Genomic DNA, 14,235 nt, shown 5'->3' on the forward strand with positions numbered 1-14,235 from the left:
TCACTGAAATTGTACAACAGAAGATTGGAAAAATGTTGTCTGGCCTAATGACTCTCAATATTTTCCGCAGCACTGTCAGAATGGTGGAAACAGCATGAACAGAGGTGGCAATGTGATGATAAAATACTAGTATATAAGTATACAATTTTTATGTAAATTGAAATAATCCTTAAATGTACTCAGCTTGAATCAGTTAAAGAGAACATGAGCAGAAAAAAAGAAGGAAAATGAAAAATAGCTCTGTTTTTTGTTGCCTACATTGTAGAGGGTAACTTTGCCTCTAACGAGGAACATGAGTAGCGAAGAGGTTAAAGTGGGATTCAGCAGGTGAGGGAACCCTAATATTAGTTGTGGTTCAGCGTGGGGAAAAAGAATCGCAGCTCACAATAATTTCTATTGAGAGCTCCAGTAGGTTTTCTTAATGTAGCGGCTGTGATCAGCTGATCTAAATCCACCACAGTGCAGCAAGTTAACCAGTTTATCCTGCACTAACCTGCAGAGTATTTTCATGCAACCTTTAACCTCCTAAGACCTAAACTCTTCCACGGCATGCATTTTTTTTACCTTGTTTTTCTTTTTATGAAAAATGAGAGCCGCATATGAGGATATTCATTTAAAATTTTGATAGAACAGTAGCAGTATAATGTCCTCATAAGTGGATATCAGGCCCTTGTAGAGCAAAACTGTATTTTGGTCTAAATAACCCAAAATGTGATGTCCACATATGTGGATGCCAGGTCCTAGGAGGTTAAATAGCACAGTTAGTCTTGCTCAGTTTGTTTTGCAGTATGTTTCACAATATGAAAAAAAAAACATGTCGCATTTACAGACCTGTACATACCTGATTAAAAAATTTGAAAACTTGCATATCCAATTTATCAAACACTACTGAGCAGTCCTTACCTTTAAATCTAACCTCTGTTCTTCATCTCCTGTCCTGCCTTTCTTATCTTTCTCTGAGTGACGTTAGCGCTCTTTCTTTTCTCTCCCTGTGAAATACAGCAGCTGGACCTTCAGCTAGAAAAAAAACTGCGAAATAAACTGAACACAGACAGTTTGTTTGTTAAGCTGATAGAAACACTGCATTTGAAATTACCTGCCACAGTGACAAAACGTCACTCCTTTAATACTCGCTTGTCTTCTGTAGAGCTGACTATGGCACACGTTTGGTTTTGTTGTGTGTGTGATGCTGTTATGTCAGTATGAACCAAAGGCTTTGAGGAATTCAACCTTGTTCGATCTATGCCATGAAATATTAAGGCAGTTTTAAAGGCAAAATTGGATCCAACATGGCGCTAGCAAGCTGTAACTAACAGAGTGACTGGTGAATGTGCTCAAAATTAGAAAAAGAACAGTTTGTCAAACAATACATATACTCAAAAGGAGAATTTCACTTTTCTTGCATTAATTGAAAACCAGGTTGTGACAAAACACTGTTATCAGGCGTTATTGTTTGAACTGAACATGTGCCCGAGAGTACAATCACTTCTCCAGTGAAGAGGAGGGAAACTCTTTAGTGGTTCATATCCGAGATAAGACTTTAATTTAATGAAAGAACCGGCATGCAGCGTGCTTGACTTTGAGTCCTGAATATACAGCAGATATCCCATCATGACCCTATAAATGATCTCACCTTGACTGATAAATCAAGCATATTATATGCTGTACAGAGCCAACATCATCAGGGACAGAAATACACAAAGTATTCTGCTCGCATGCTTCCCGGAAACACTGAGATTTTCTCCTTCTGTTTATGTAATGGACATAGTGTGCTCAGCTGAAAGAAAAAACCCCTCATATTTTACTTCAAACTAGGTCATGAGAAAATGAGCTAATGGAGCTTTGTGAGCACAAGATTAAAATATGAAGTCTTATCAGCAGATGTAGAGAGTAGATGACGGTGAATGACAGATGGATGATATTATTGGGAAGCTAATGTTAGCTTTGAAATAGAAATAAAAAAAAGATCTCACACATATTCATCAGATTTTTAATTCTCTAATATGATTTTAATAAGAATATAATAGTAAGTACTGGCAGCTTGTCTCAAAAAGATTAGATTAGCAGAATAGTTCCTATTTGCAGGTCCACTCATCCACTCCACCTCCATATATAAAGTATTATCCATTTAAGTCGTTAATTTCATATTAACAATCATAGAGTATGTACAATATAATATATGCTTTATTTTAAATGGGGTTATTGCAGGTGCTTTCTCATTGGGTTTCATTTGGAGAGGCTTCTAATTAATTTCATTAGGAGGTGATAGAAGTGGGGCGCATGAAATCTGTCCGCTACCACAGGTCTGATGAGCTGGGATCAAAACTGCTTTTGATGTGTGTTTTATTTAAAGTGATTTTACTGATACTTTTCAGATTTACGAACATTTCGTCCGATTTGTGGACATTTTCCTCCTGCAAAGCTGTTATATGTTACATGTAATGAAAAATTTGATGAAAAACAGTCTGAAGACAGCTAATAAAATTAGTATGCTCTGAACGGTGATTGCATTCGCGTTTGATTGATACGGTCAGTGCAGTTGCTCTTTTCTGGAGAGGTCAATGCTTTTTATAAGAAATCTCAGCCTATTCAAGCACACTTGGTCTTACTTTGTCAGGCCTGGCACCTAACACGCTGATTTGACACGTTAACGCATGGCCTTTATTCAGCAGTGACTGATTTTAGAGGTATGGTGAACTGGTCCTTTTTTGTTTTATTAAAGCAGTTAAAAAAGATTGTTTTGATTTGTGTTGTTTGTTTTATATGTGAAAAACCTTCTATTTACTTTGTCAAAGCATCAACATCAAAACTTTTTCCAGATATACATTACATGCTGGACTAGGGGAAGCAGTTGTGATTCATGAGTTATATGGTATGACTCTGAAGCCCCTTTTGGCAGAGATTATGCTACTGTTGCCGTTACTCTATAACCCTTGAGGGCAGTAAAAATTGGAGCATGTTCTGTTTTAACTTGATTCTTTGTAGTTGAAGCGTGTTAGTTTGTTATCCCCTCCCCATGGCTGTGCATGTAACAAAACAAAAACCGAAAAGCAAAGAAAAAAAAAAAAAACAATCTTTGATTTTTGTCTTTATTATTCTGACCTTCTTTCTTCAATTCCATGAAAAAAAAATCTGTTTACCAAATACGTTTTATTTTATTTCCACTTACACGACTCTTCCTTGTTACTCCAGGTATTCCGTGTCCTATAATTGTGGCTTGGGCCATAGGAAAGCTGTATTATGAAAATGAACAGTAAGAAATCCCCTAATAATTTGTGGCCACATAATTAGAATGTTTTCTGGATAATTTCTTTAATTAACGGTACGTTTCTTCTTCTTTTCCTGTCAACAGATGCTGGTTTGGTAAAGAACCTGGAAAATACATGGACTACATTTACCAGGGACCTGTTATTCTTGTGCTTTTGGTGAGCTACAACAAAGAAAACGGACTGTAAATTTATTGCCATTAATTTGACATTATTTGCTAATTAACATAGAAAATCTGCCCTATACTGATTTTTTTTTTTGCATTTCTGTGCAGTGACTAGATTAGAAAGTCACAAAAGCAGTACAGTGCAAAAGTACTGAGCCCCTCACTTTTGAATATTTTGTGCAGCCATTTATTGAAATGTGCAAACATGGAACATTTTTGGTGTGACCACCTTTATTCTTCAACACAGCCTGAGCTCTCTTCGGCAAGCTTTCCAGCAATTCCTTTAAGCAGCCTTCAGGCTCGAAAAAGAACTTTTACAATACCAGCAAGCTTCAAAGGCAGCACGACCAGCTGGTCATACCAACATATTGACTTTCAAGTATTCTTCAGGACAGTCTGGACTCTCTTAGACAAGCTTTTTTTGTAATTTCTTTAAGTAGTCTTCAGAATTAGGCTTCTTTGAAGGACATCAAAAGCTTTTCTTTGGATGTTGTGTTTTGTTCTGTTCTCCATGAAGATGATCCTACACTTTTTCAACAATGTTGTGGTCTCAGCTCTGTGGAGGCCAATCCATGACTAATAGTATTCCACTGTGTTTTTCTATCCAGGTAAGACTTTAGTATATAGATTGTTTGAAATACAAAAAAAACCCCAAGCTGTTGCCAATCAGATGCTTTAGATATGATATTACATAGTTAATCAATATCAATTAATTTCACTTTTCTGCATTTTTGATTCCATATGAAAAATACAGCCCCAAAGCAGGACACAGCTTCATGTTTTTACATATGGCCAGTGGTCAGCATTAAGTGAACTGACAAACAAAAAGCATCCCACTGAAAATGGTCAGGTGCAAGGACTGGACTGAAAATGAATTAAAAAGGACTCAATGTCCAAAGAAAAACTTCTGACTCCTTTGAAGCTAAATATAAAGAAATGAGGGATGACTCATGACTTTTGCACAGAACTGTAGTCTTAAGGGTTTCCAAACAAAAGACTTCTGAAAATAAGAAAGTGATTTCACATAAATGTTTGTGCTTATGTAAGTCCTTAGCAACATGTAATATGATTAATCACTGTCTTGTTAAGGAAGATTATATGCTGTGACGAGTGTTACTTCTTCTCTCCCAGCTCAACACTGACTGAGCTGTCTGATATTTTCCCCTCTGTATAATATAAGTCATTAGCACAGCATTTTAAAGTAATAATTTCCTTATGTCTTCTTCTTCTAGATAAACTTTGTTTTCCTCTTCAATATAGTTCGAATTCTTATGACCAAACTAAGAGCTTCAACCACATCAGAAACAATACAGTACAGGTGAGTTGATTCTGTTGGTAACTGCATATAAATTTAGGAGCAGTACACTTTGTCTTCCTTCTTTCAAGGACATTAAGGAGTGTTTCAGAAGAAGTACATTTTTAGAGTGATTAGACTCATTTAAACCTTTATCATCAGCATCAGACCTCATTTCATACAAATCTAAGAGCGTTAATATCCTATCAGTGAACAGATGTTTGGTGATCAAAGGGTCCGATGTTAATGATAATTAAATCAAACTGCTATTAAGGAAGAAATCTGTTATTGTGGTTGTGACTTTTGCCTTATGACTTTAAGGCTAAGTATTGGAAATTTTGTGGGAAAAGAAACTAACTTCACTAAAAAACTGTGCTGTGATTTGGTGTCTTGTGAAATTTGGATGGTAGAGTCATAGACCACATGAAAGCATCCATCCAACCTTGTATGAATGGTTCAGGCTTTTGGTGGTGCTGTGATGGTGTATGGGGGATATTTTCTTGACATACACTGGGCCCTGTTGTACTACATGATCATCATTTAAACACTGACCACCTCCATCCCTTCATGACTACAGTGTACCCATCATCTGACGGCACAAAGCTCAAATCATCTCCAAGTGGTTTCTTCGACATGACAATAAATTCACTTCGCAAATGCCAAATGTCGCCACATGTCAATTCAACAGTGCACCTTTCGGATCTGGTGAATGGGAGGTTCACATCATGAATGTGCAGCTGACAAATCTACAGCAACTGCGAGATGCCGTCATGTTAAAACGGATCAAAGTCTCTGAGCAATGTTTGAGGAACCTTATTCAAACTATGCCACAAAGGATTAATGCAGTTCTAAAGGCAAACAGGGGTCCAACACAGGTCTAACCTGGTAACCAGTGTGCTTAATAAAGTATATAATAATAATAATATAAGCCTGAAACAAAATAAGTATATTGTCTTGTCTTGTAACTTATTACAGGACACTGCAAAAGTACTACAAATGTGCTTCTTACCCATAAAATAAAGATTCAAGACAAACGCCTCAACCTTAGTGAACTCAGTTGCAATACTTCATGCAAGAAGTTCTTTCATTTACACGCACTAGTAACAGTTAAAGGGGAAAAACCTTGGGTTTGTCCGATTCTGTGTGCCTGAGAAGAGAGCAGAGATTTAGCGTGCGCTTGAGAGGCACGAGCTGAGTGCATACCTGAATTATGCTGTTAGGTTGTAGATCTGGAATGGCTGAAATTGCTAAAAGAGTGAGCTTGTTTACCTACCTGCTGTTACTGTGTCAAGTGTGTTTTTCTCCAGTGGGGATTATTTCAAGCGCACAGAGTGTTTTCAGTGTCACGGCTCAGACAATCTGAGTGTAGTCTTTTCAGGCTGGGGCTGGATTGCTGGTGGTTGTTGTGAGCCATACAAATTTAAGCAAATGAAGCACAGGGGTTTCAAGCTGAACTTCTTGACCTTAAAAAAACCGATTGTTTTAAAATGAAAATTATAATCAGTAAGGGCAAAGAAAGGTTTGTGGTCATCCCTAAATTATGGGACTGTCATAGCTCATATTAAAAGTCCCCACCATGGTCTTTTCTGTTATTCCTTGAATTAGGTTTGGCTGTTGCCCTTATGATCTTGAATCTTTTTCTCACGTGAGTGCTTTCAGAGTTTTCCCTGTCTGAGCCTGTGTGTATTTTGTTCTGCAAGTATTGGTTTTTTTTTGTCCTTCTTTCTTTTACTTGCCCTTTTGTTTTCCTCATGTGGCTTTATGTGTTTTCACTTTCTTTTTCCACCCTGATTTGATTGATTTCTCCTGTGTCTTATTATCCCTCTCCCTAGTCCGTATAGGCGTTGTTACATCTCTCGCCTGTTCTCGAGACTCCCTTGTTTTCTGCTGCCTCCCTGTGTTTTGGATTGCTCCTGTTGGGTTTTAGATTCCATGGATTTGGATTCATTTGAGTTTTTCCATCACACTTCACACTGCTTTTGGTTGTCTATGAGTTCTAGATTAAGGTTTCTAGTTTATCCATCCACTTGCCAGTGCCTGCTGTGTCTGCTTATTGGATCCTCTTGTGAACATTTCAAAGTATGGGACAGTTTGAGCTTTATTTTGAAAAACAAATTCAGAGAGCCGAAGCAAAATTGGCTTGGACGTGCTCAGAGGAGGCGTAGTGGACATGTTGGACATGTGACAGGACCACAGAGGAGGTTTATGGATGCAGTGGAGGAGGACATAAATCATCCACATTTTCATCTATAGATGTGATGGCTTATTGTTGCATTGCAAAACCAAGAAAGCTAAACTTTGCTCTTATTCACACTGTCAAAATTATTACAGAAGAGCTAGAATTATATGTGACATACATATTTTTGCTACCCCTGAAAAGGGGCCCATCTTCTAATCTGAAACATCCATGTGGTGGAGGGTGACATTTTTATTTTTATCCCTGTCTGCCGCTGACACAGAGTCATGCATTTTCCAGAATCCACTGGGCTGACATTCAAGGCTCAATTTTTGCAATTCTATAAATGAGACTCCAACTCTGTCTTCACAGAAAAGCCGTGAAAGCAACACTAGTCTTGCTACCTCTGCTCGGCATCACCTACATGCTCTTCTTTGTGAATCCGGGGGAGGATGACATCTCGCAAATTGTGTTCATCTATTTCAACTCCTTTCTACAGTCTTTTCAGGTGAGATTATGATTAATAATACAGTGTGACAGTGGCCAGAGTTTGAAAGCTCACACTCACTGCCCACAAAGCTAAAAATATGAATCATTCTGATTTCTTAATGTGTTTTTATCTCAGAGTTGTATCGCTACTTTAAAGAGCGACTTTTCAGGTTCTAAGGCTTCTTGTGGGAAGATGATTTGAAGTAGCATCCTGGCTGCGCTTACACACAACATGGCCCTCCTACCTCATGTTCAGTGCTCTCAGCTGTCAGGAATAACAGAGCCATGTGGGCATGATTTCTGCTCTGTGGCTATTATGTATTTATTTATTTATAGGGGGAGGGGGAGGGGGGGGTTCGAGTAGAGCTTTAAAAATTCTATATTTTGCTTTGGAAATTTGTTTTGCCTTTTCTTTATAATGATTGCGTCTAATTACAGTGCCATTACATAATACAGGCACATTTTCTGCTTCTAATTCTAATGTGTCTTATTTTGCAGGGGTTCTTTGTGTCAGTGTTTTACTGCTTTCTAAACGGAGAGGTGAGTCACTGGAGTTTAGCAAAACGCCCGTTATTTATGATGTTAATTTTACTGTCAATGTCTTTGGGTTTTTTTCTTTGATACACAAGCTTAATAAAACCATAAATTGATAGCCTTAATTCGTTTTAATATTGTTTTTCTAACTTGCCTCCAAGTTAACATTTTTATGTTCAACCAGGGGGAGGATCAAGTAGCTGTAATAGAAAAGAAAATGCCAAAGAGTTTCCGTGCAGTCAGTGAAATAACAGCATAGAAAACTTTTATGAGGCTGTCTCATTTTTGCCTGATTGAAATAAAAGCAAATTACCAAAACTCCAGCTGGTTGAAAGTCATTAACGCCATTATGATTACACATAAATTGTGATAAATTGTGATAGAAAAAAAATGAAGGACTCTCTTGCTGCGCGCTCTCATCCCTAAAATTATTGAAACTCGGGGGTAAAGAGTTTGTTAATTTAATGACGTGATGTGAAGAAATTGAGTCATCCTATTTGAACAGATATTAATTGCAATTTAAGACTCTGAGTGGCAAACAACAAAACGAAAAAAGCAATTGTGTGACTTTAGGCCACATTACAAACGACTGCTGTAAAGCGGTCCTTATTTAAAAAATGAAAAATTAGGAGGCTTGACTTAACTATTGCTATTTATTATATGATTTTGCTAGTATAGTGCATAAAAACCACCCAGCTCTGTCACAGCTTGTTGTTTTCCGATTTTGGTTTTTGTCCATATGGACATTCTGGCTTCCTGTCTTTGTCTGGCTTTAGTATCATTTTTAGAAAAAGAAATAGTGCATAAATATGTAGAACACTTTTCAAACCACAGCTACAAAATGCTCCACTAATATAAAACAAAATACAAAATGACAAATACCACAAATATAGAAATGTCATCAAAACTTATGCTCCCTTTTTATGTGAGCTGTCAGGGTGGGTGTGACACTTTAATATAACCCCTGATTTGGCTTCATTAGTTGGAAGGAAATTTGGAGCTATCCAGCTTTTTATTGCCGAAAGACGGACAGGGATCTGAGAATTGTCAGTATAGTTTATATATCATCTGACATAAATAGAGCTTAACACAAGTAGAATCAAGACTAATGAGAGACTAATAGATCTATTTGCAGGACTCAAACTGAAATTGATTCAATTGGCTACTGACGTGGTTCATAAGACAAAAATATCCAGTACCAGGGGATCCAATTATTAATTTCTTCTGCAGTGGTCAAAGTCAAACCATGTTATGTTTACTACTGTCAGTTATCTAGACACAGAACAAGTGTTAATTGAAAGAATTTGTGTCAAAACATCCTTTTTCTGTCATAACGCTGTGTGAGGCAGGCAGGAATAGGACCCAAAAACGCAGAACACACATGCAGGGCTGAACTCACTTTACTGCTGGATTCAGAAACTAAGCTAACTGAAAAACTAAACAAAACAAAACTGGAATGACACTAAGAAACTAAACAGCCAGAATACACAGCCAGAGGAATGAGGGAGATCAAGAAGAGGCCGGAGGAGACACAGGCATATACACACCAGGATTAAGGGCAGAGAGGAAACACCTGGGAAACACGGCTGGACATAATCTAACTGACGAGACAACAGTGGCGTGTCTAGAAAATTTTTGTTGGGGGGGCCAGGTAGGGGCACAGATTTGGAGAAGGGTGGCAGATTTAATTGGCAGATAATGTTTAAAAAAAAATTCTACCAACCATTAACCATAATTCAATAATCCTATAAACCTAATAACCAAATGCACTTTTAACTCTTATTAGAATGAGATTTTAACCACTACAGTGCAAAGTTTTTAGATACTGCGTTGATAAAGTACAAGAGATACAATCAGTGCTTTGTCAGTGTTTACTCAGCATTCAAGGACAGCAATATTTGCATAGTATTTTTACTGACATATACTGCACATATGTTTTGGGCAAAAACATTTTTGAATATTAAAATACGAACATTTGTAGCAAACAATTGACAAATTAGCCAGTTCCAATGTAAAACTTTCTCTGCCTGTTAAAAAAAGAAGATAATCTTCTCACAAACTGGTGTTTGATTTTGAAACAGGAAAAAAGTGGAGAAACAACTGAAAAGACTAACATTTGAATAAAACTTTCTATGCTGCCTTATGGTAAACTTTGGTAATATTGATAAAGAACAACACTGGCTGATGATGAAATACATTCAGCTGGCATGGTGACACTGCCAGTATAACCTGCAGGGCTGTACTGGGACAGAAAATCGGGCATTTTGATTACAGACCGACCCACCAGGTATTAAAGCCATAAAGCCTTTGAATGAAAACAAACCCTGTTGTGACAGTGATGTACAGTCTTTTTGGTATATGTATGATTTCTATACATTTTACGTCAGATAAAAACTTTGGTTGTAAGATTTAGATAATTATTTAATAAAAGCTAGATATTTTAAATGAGAATAAGAAAGAAAAGTATTTCTTTGTGCCCCCTTTCCCTGTTAATGCCCTACCTGGCCCCCTGGCAAAACTTTGCTAGACCCGCCCCTGCACAGTTACCAGCTGTCAGCTACATAAAAAAGGATCCTGGTGGGTGGTCTTCACGTTTCCCTCTCACCAGATATCCAAACCGACATCATGACCAGCAGCTTTACAGCTGTGGCTCCAGCAAACATCAGCTGATACTAGAAATTAATATTAAATAAATTCTAACAACAGCCGATCAAGCTTAAACGTGCTGCTGTTGTTTAGCGCAACATCTGCTGGTTTCGTCTTTCTGGCGCAAAGTGGGCGATAAACAAACAAGAGAGAAAAGCCGATCAGCTGATCATCGATCAATTTCATGATTGAAGTAGCAACAGGAGAGGCAGGATGAGAGAAGAGGCAGCTGTGCAGCGTAATGACAGAATAACTCCAGCTTTGTGTCTTTTTCCATTCTAGCTGAAGTTCGGGACAAACTGCGTCTCTTCTCAGCTCAATACGAAACGCGTAATATTTTCTCTGATTGAGGGACCATTCCATTTTTTTAAGGAGCCGTTGGCAACTCTACTAACTAACCTTATGAATAAAATAAAGTTCACTATCAGTAACATCATAGCAACCGAACAGCTGTATAAAAACTCCAAGCTGGCTAGAACGCAGTATGAGTTATTGCAACTGACAGTAAAAAGTCAGCACAACGAAAATAAACTCCACCTAAACTTGGTTTATATCTGACCCAGATAGACTGCAGGTCATAACTTCTTACCTGAAGTTCAGTTCACCTGACACTCGGACTGGCGGCTGCCTCGGGGCTCTCCTCCTGCCTCCCCTTCCCTCATCCACCTGTTGCCTCTGTGGAAGCCCCGCCATAGCCACCACCAAACAACGGAGTTATTTCTACACATCGACCTGCATCTGGCCAATCCACCACCTCTCATTGTTCATGCCGTTACAAAAAAATAAAAAATAAGTCAAATAAGCCTGATGGCCAGTCCAGCTATGTTAACCTGCAACCAAATCTGCAGCTCCATACAGCAATGTTACGACTTAGATTACATCTTATAACTCATAACTCTTATGTTAGCTCCCCTCTGTAGCATACTGTCTGAAATATTCCACGGCTGCAATTATTCTTTAAGTGTTATTTTTTCCTTGGTATTCTAATTTCACCGAAGTTTACTAAACTCAACAAACTTAATATTACTTACCGGGACATTTATTCTGTCCTCATTTTCTTTCACCGAAAAATTGTTTCCTGCAGTGCCGTCTTTCGTACTTGGCTCTCCTACCTTTGCTAACGTGATGCACATAGCGCAGAAGCCGATGCTGCATTCACTTACACTCGGATATCTGAGCTTCACCGTGAAAACATAATCGGACATTTGATATTTGATTGAATTTTATTGTTTTGCCTTTGGGGTGGCACCTGGGGTGGTCAGTCTGGTTGGGGGGGTGGCCTGTGCCCCCCCAGGCCACCCCGCTGGACACGCCATTGCGAGACAAGGGAACCAAAACTGAACAAGATGCACACGGGACAAGAGACTGTCAGAATAAAACAAGAAACATGCACTGAGCCGCAGACTGACTGAATACAGGGAACAGAGGGAGGAGAAAGAGACGAGTAGGTAGACACAGACAGGGGGCAAGAGAGTGAGAGCAACCAGTCAGACACACAGAGACATGACTGGGAAACAGGCGAATAAACAGGGAGACAAGAGAGACTTCACAGGGAGGCACAAATAACTAACACAGGAGATTCTGGGGAGGATGCACACAGACCGAGACAAACGGGACACGAAAGGGAACAAAACTTGATGTACGAAGAAATAACCCCAGGGCTCTCAAACTGAACATAATAATCACAAATACTCCATGAAGAAAGAACAAGAGCAAACAATGCAAAACAAAATGCCTCATGAAGCCAAACAAACTCAAAACACTAGGTCAACGACCCAGGTCCATGACAGTTTCAGATACTGGGTCAATTATAGACCGGCAAGCCATTGAAATCAAATGAAACATTACGTCCTTCAAGTCTAAAGGATGCATTTATTTATATAGTGAGGCATAGTGTTAGCATGTTTAGTAGGAAATTTGAAGCGTTGACTTAAGTCAGTGGTGTCCAACTCCAGGCCTGAAGGGACGATGTCCTGCAGGTTTTAGATGTGTCCTTGATCCAACACAGCAGATTTAAATGGCTAAATGACCTCCTCAACATGTCTTGAAGTTCTCCAGAGGCCTGGGAATGAACTAATCATTTGATTCAGGTGTTTTGACCCAGGGTGAGATCTAAAACCTGCAGGACACCGGCCCTTCAGGCCTGGAGTTGGACACCCCTGACTTAAAGGTATACTGATTGAGTTGATTATCTTGAGTTGAGGTAACGTGGTTGTAATTTTGTAGCAAGGATTTTGCTTTTTGAGACTTTTGGATTAATATTGATGTTATCTGGAATTGTTGAGGCTCTTTAGTCAAAGATCTTGAATTGATCAAAGCAAACAGAAACACTGAGGCATATGCATCATTGTGATGGAAAGAAAGATTCCTGAATAAAACTCTGTTGGAGGATTTCATAATGAGAGGGACCGCATTTTCCGCTCTTAACCCAAATGAATCAATCAGATGCTTTCTGGCAGCCAAACCATGAAACACTTGAGGGAAGATGAACAACTTTAATAATTGACTGACACTTTTCGGCTTGTGGCCTTCATCAGGGCCTTCATCAGGCCACATCTTCCCTCAAGTGTTGCTGGAGTTCCTGCATTGTGAATTCTTTCATCCTCTCCATGCACCTTGGAAGTAGGTGAAGTTGTGCCAGAAATTTTTGCAGCCAAACCATGAAACAAATTAGTAAGTCATGTTGTTACAAGTGCACAGTCAAGTTTCAACATTTTGGGGATAGACATAAATATGCGTAGTGTTGTTTTTCTTAGTTTACTGTACCCATATTAATTAAACTGGCTTTTCTTCAGTGGTCTGGTGGAATGAGTCAGGAGGATTGTGTTGGGACTCTTGATTGAGCCGATAGTGAAGCCAAAATGCTGTGTAACTCTTCACAAGTGAAGTAGACGTATAACTTCTGAGAAAGAAACCTTTTTTTTCCAGGGCAAAGTTGCCAGGCCTTTTAAGCAGTTTCACTCAATGATTTGATGCATGCAATTTTTATGTTCTGGGGGACCATTGAAATTCCCATTCTTTTAAATGGGGTCTTTAAAATAAGTGCCCAAATAACTGCCTAAAAGTGTTAAGAAGATGTCAAGTCCTAGCAAGTGGCAGGACCTGCATCAAAAAACATTGACTGCAGTCATTAAAATTAATGTGAGTGTGGAAAACTTTGTACCTGACTTGGATTCAAAGGACTGAATACGGACACGGGGAGGTGGATGAGCAGCAGAGACAGAAATTAGGTTTTGTGGCCAAATATGCTGAAATCACCATTTATTTGATTTTAAAATATAACGCCAGATCATGGTGGAAGGTTGTGAAGGTGACTTTTATTAAGAATCACATTCAGAAATTTTTAATAAAAGAAAAACCTATAAATCGAGACAAAAGGACAACAGACGGGGAGTATAACGATTATGTCACGTTTGATCGTAATCGAGAGGAAACAGAAATTAAGTCAGTATAATAATGGGGTTTAATTTATACATAAAGACACACATTGTGGGAACAGAGCCCTTTAAATTATTGGCAAAAAAGTTATATTTTTTTAATATAACATTTTTACCTGAATATTATTTTTCATTAGTTAGTTAATTAGTTAATGTGTTTACGGTCTCATAGTCTACCGTTAAAGTCATACATTTACAGTCATGAGAAAAGCAGAGTTTTAACAGG

At 38.4% G+C, this 14,235-nt stretch overlaps 1 protein-coding gene across 1 annotated transcript in view; it reads left to right on the forward strand.

The window, feature by feature from the left end:
• crhr2 (corticotropin releasing hormone receptor 2) overlaps positions 1-14,235 on the forward strand; it is a 50,782-nt gene that overhangs the window by 32,881 nt on the left and 3,666 nt on the right. Inside the window, exons 7-11 of the mRNA XM_076876783.1 lie at positions 3,193-3,253; positions 3,353-3,425; positions 4,666-4,751; positions 7,276-7,411; positions 7,891-7,932. Of these exons, the coding sequence (XP_076732898.1) occupies positions 3,193-3,253; positions 3,353-3,425; positions 4,666-4,751; positions 7,276-7,411; positions 7,891-7,932 (398 nt within the window). The remainder of the gene's footprint in view (positions 1-3,192; positions 3,254-3,352; positions 3,426-4,665; positions 4,752-7,275; positions 7,412-7,890; positions 7,933-14,235) is intronic.

Source organism: Maylandia zebra, linkage group LG18 (genome assembly GCF_041146795.1).
Source record: "Maylandia zebra isolate NMK-2024a linkage group LG18, Mzebra_GT3a, whole genome shotgun sequence".
Classification (NCBI taxonomy): Eukaryota; Metazoa; Chordata; class Actinopteri; order Cichliformes; family Cichlidae; genus Maylandia; species Maylandia zebra.